The sequence below is a fragment of the Chenopodium quinoa genome, unplaced genomic scaffold, assembly GCF_001683475.1.
Source record: "Chenopodium quinoa cultivar QQ74 unplaced genomic scaffold, ASM168347v1, whole genome shotgun sequence".
Classification (NCBI taxonomy): domain Eukaryota; kingdom Viridiplantae; phylum Streptophyta; class Magnoliopsida; order Caryophyllales; family Amaranthaceae; genus Chenopodium; species Chenopodium quinoa.
Genome location: NW_018743292.1, coordinates 8,518,988 through 8,522,871, shown reverse-complemented (window position 1 = coordinate 8,522,871; position 3,884 = coordinate 8,518,988). Strand labels below are relative to the sequence as shown.

Sequence of the window (3,884 nt, the reverse complement as noted above, 5' to 3'; positions counted from 1 at the left end):
TACCCTAAAATGTTTATTTACTTATTTGCCCTCATTTATGTTGATTATCTTATTTTAAACTTGTAAAAATAGTGTGCGAACATTTATGCCTCTAAAATTATTTGTTTACATATATATTTTTAAATACTGCCAACATAAAGTCAAACCAAAAGAGCTCATCGAACATGACTATCTGGCTATCAATGGCATTCGCATCGCTCTCGTTAGCTGTCCTATTTTTGGAAAAAGTCCGAGATTAGTCAATTTATTTTGTTTTTGGCATAGAAAATTTTGATTTTATAACTTTCATTAAAATATCGGTTGGTAAAAATTTTAAATTCTCGGCAAAAGTAAACATCAATTTAATGCCAAGTATTGTCTACATTTAAGACTAATGTGGTACCCTAGGAAAATTTAATGAAGCATGTACACATAGCCACATTGGTATTGTTATTAGTTTGGCTTAAATTCATTAGGCATTCAAAATTTCCAATAATTTCATTTTAGACTTCTTATTTGGCTGATACAAAAAAGTAAAAATTGCGGCAATAATAATTCATGGGAATTTTGACTTCCCTAAAAACATAGGAATTTATTTACCTAACTCCCGTAAGTTAAATTAAAATTCCTATGAGAATTTACTTTCTCCATTATCAACCAAACAAGTTTGATGAATCCCCATGATTTTGATGGAGGAATTTAATTCCTACAAAATTGAAATTAATGGGAATTTTCACTTTCCTAATGAACCAAACGACCCCTATGTCCCGTAGACGCTTTTATTTTAATTTTAATTTTTTTTTTATATTTTTTATTTAGGATTACAAGTTAGAGTTGTTGACGTGATATCATGTTAATTTCACTAAAACTTAGGGGCATGCATTGGATGTCCTAAAGTCTAAATTCAACCCTCTTTCCTCATTAATTACCTTAATTTTTCAATTCACACCTTTGTCCCCCAAATTTATTCTCATCATTTTCTTACTTTCGGCATCATATCTCATGACAAATGTTTATGTTAGTTGTCCAAATTTAATTCCAATCAAAGTTTTATGATCAAAATTAGGACCATACATATAGTTCATTCAATAAGAAACACGTACATAAGTTTCATAATACATTTTGAACACCATTCATCCACCATGGCCATATTTCAAATAACATGAATCAATAGTTTATCTTCTATAACTTATTATCAAATTTGAACTAATTTGATCTTATTTTTAACATACAAGTACTCATGAGTCACGAGCAAGTCTAGCTCATTAAAATTCTCAAATATTTTTTTATAAATTAAAATTAAAATAAGTTGATCACCAAAATGCAAAGTGCACGAAATTCATAAAACCAAATTTATTTTTTTTGGTTAGTAGTCGAGCAATAATAATATCACAATGCCAGATGTCAAATCCAAACCATAAAGAATTAAAGTAATAGCAGTATTTGTAGTACAAAATTTTGTGCAGCTAAACAAAAAATCATTAACCAAAATAAAAGAAAATTCTAAAATGATTATATATTTAATATAATAATTTATTTAATTAAATAGAAGGCACTTTCCAATTGAAATAAAAGGGTTGGCCTTACACTGAGTCACTCAATTTATTCCTTTCAATTCCAACTTTGTTTGTCAGCCCACTTCTCATTTCTCATTCTACTCTGCCCAGTTAATATCACTTCCTTACTTTCTCTCTCCTCTTTTTGTCTTCCTTCATTCATTCTCTCTCTTCACCTTCTTCAATGGCTGCCCCTCCTCAATGCCCTGATCCTGATAATTCCGAACCTCTCAAATATAAGGTATTTTTTTTTCTTTCTATTATTTCATTTCTTAATTACTCTTTTTTTTTTTTTTAATTAATTATTGTGGTTATTTAGAAAGTATTAATTTCTAACTAATTAATTCCTCTGTTTTTTTTTTTTTTTGTTTTTTTTTTCTGTTCTTCAGACATGGGTGTTAAGAGTTTCTATTCATTGTGAAGGATGTAAACGGAAAGTCAAGAGAATTCTCCATAGCGTAGAAGGTAATTTACAAACATTTTTCACATTTTTTTTTTAATATAATTGTTGTTTTATAATTTAATTTTCAAAGAATATTTTTTTTGTAGCATTTTTTTATCTGAGTCTTTTTTTTTTTTGTTTTCCTTCAAGAAATGCTGAATTTGTTATTCCTACTGCAAAATATATAAATTTCTTGACCTTATTTTCTCCGTTCTTTCTTGTTCTACCCACTTTCTGCAGTACGAAGTAATTCTGAGCTGAATTAAATTCCATCTGTATCTCTAAAAATGCTGAAATTCTGTTTCATATACTCATAATTTAAACAAAACTAAAAACTATTGTTATGTACTATCTCCGATCTTTTTCTGTTCTACTCACTTTCCGTATTACAGAGTAATTTAAATTTCATTTTTCACATAAAATGCTGAATTCCTTACAAAAATTGCATGAAAATTCCGCAGGAGTTTACACAATAGATGTGGATACAAGGCAACATAAAGTGGTGGTTACAGGAAACGTTGATGCAAACACTCTTTTAAGAAAGCTTGAAAAATCTGGTAAACATGCTGAGTTATGGCCTGATTTCTACAAAAACGAACAACAACAACAACAACAATTTCAAAACCAAAACCAAAACCCAAATGTTGTTGAAGAACAGCAGCAGAATAACAACACAGAACCCCAAAAAGTACCTGAGAATAATCCACCCCAACAACAACAACAACAGCCACAAGTTAAAGAAGTTAGATTCGAAGCTAATATTCCGGCCACCGGAGATTCTCAACAACCACCCGGGAACGGAGGCGGCGGCGGAGGTGGCGGAGCTAAAAAGAAGAAGAAAAAGAAGAAAGGAGGGCAAAATGGTAATAACACTACAAACAACGCCGCGACACCGAACAACGGTGGTGGTGGTGGGAATGGTGAGACAGTTACGGAACAGGTGGCTAATGGTGGACCGCCAAGTGGCGAATCACAACCTCCACCTCAGCAAAATCCGAATCCGAGTCCGAATCCAAACCCGAACCCGTACCCGGAAAATGTGAGTCCGCCACGTCAGCACCCGCCAAATACTCGGGTATACGAGTACCCACCAACTACATACTACGCGCCTCCACCAGTGTACGCTGTTAGTTACAATACGGCGTATCCTAGCAGCAATTACACTGCTTCGTACTATTCTGCGCCCCCGCCTTATTCCTACGCGTATGTACATCACGGGGGTGACGTGGAGGGTTTTGCGCCGTTGGATTGGAATCCGCATGCTGCTCCACCGTCCGATTCGTTTGAGATTTTTAGTGATGAAAACCCGAATGCTTGCTCCGTTATGTGAGAGGAAACGAATCGGGTTATTTGATTTTAGGAAACGGATATCGATAATCGTATATCGTATATGTATGTATACAACTCGTATAAAGTGGGGGGTAATTTTGGTAATTTAATTAATGTTTATATCTTAATCTAGGTGCCAATTTGAGGAGAAATAAGGGGTCCTTCAAATGATGGTGTAATTTTCTTTATTCACTTTTAGAATTTATAATTGTTAAAACTAGTGCTAAATTTGGTTCTAGTAAGTTCTTTGTTACGGAGTAGTTGTTTAATGTATACAAACCCCCCTTTTTAATGTAAAGTGTATTTTGGCTTTTAGCTAATGGTCTAATCAGTATAACGGATGGTGTAAAAGGTTAAATTTTACTAGTAAACTTTGCAACTAGCCAACAACCACTAATTGTAAGATTTGTAACTACTTCTTGAAAATAATCAATGGGGAATTTTATTGTACCCCTTTGGCAATGTACTCCCCACCTAGGCAGCATCATTTTGTAGTGGATGCAGCCAATAGATAGATCATGTGTTTTCGGGTGGTTTTAAAGGTGTGAAGAAAAGGACTCGCTTGAGGGAGAGAAGGA

At 33.3% G+C, this 3,884-nt stretch overlaps 1 protein-coding gene across 1 annotated transcript; it reads left to right on the top strand.

Annotated features, from left to right (window-relative positions):
• The first annotated feature begins 1,564 nt into the window (after positions 1–1,564).
• Positions 1,565–3,669, top strand: LOC110736864 (heavy metal-associated isoprenylated plant protein 36-like). The gene is made up of 3 exons (XM_021917196.1): positions 1,565–1,776; positions 1,925–2,000; positions 2,439–3,669. The coding sequence occupies exons 1-3, from the start codon at positions 1,720–1,722 to the stop codon at positions 3,305–3,307; spliced, it is 1,002 nt and encodes a 333-aa protein (XP_021772888.1). The 5' UTR covers positions 1,565–1,719; the 3' UTR covers positions 3,308–3,669.
• Positions 3,670–3,884: the final 215 nt, after the last annotated feature.

Excerpts from the sequence above, each read along its gene's own strand:
- LOC110736864 (XM_021917196.1), top strand. The coding sequence starts at position 1,720 with ATGGCTGCCCCTCCTCAATGCCCTGATCCTGATAATTCCGAACCTCTC. Across the intron at positions 1,777-1,924 it reads CCGAACCTCTCAAATATAAG|ACATGGGTGTTAAGAGTTTC; the intron begins GTATTTTTTTTT and ends TCTGTTCTTCAG. Across the intron at positions 2,001-2,438 it reads AATTCTCCATAGCGTAGAAG|GAGTTTACACAATAGATGTG; the intron begins GTAATTTACAAA and ends AAAATTCCGCAG.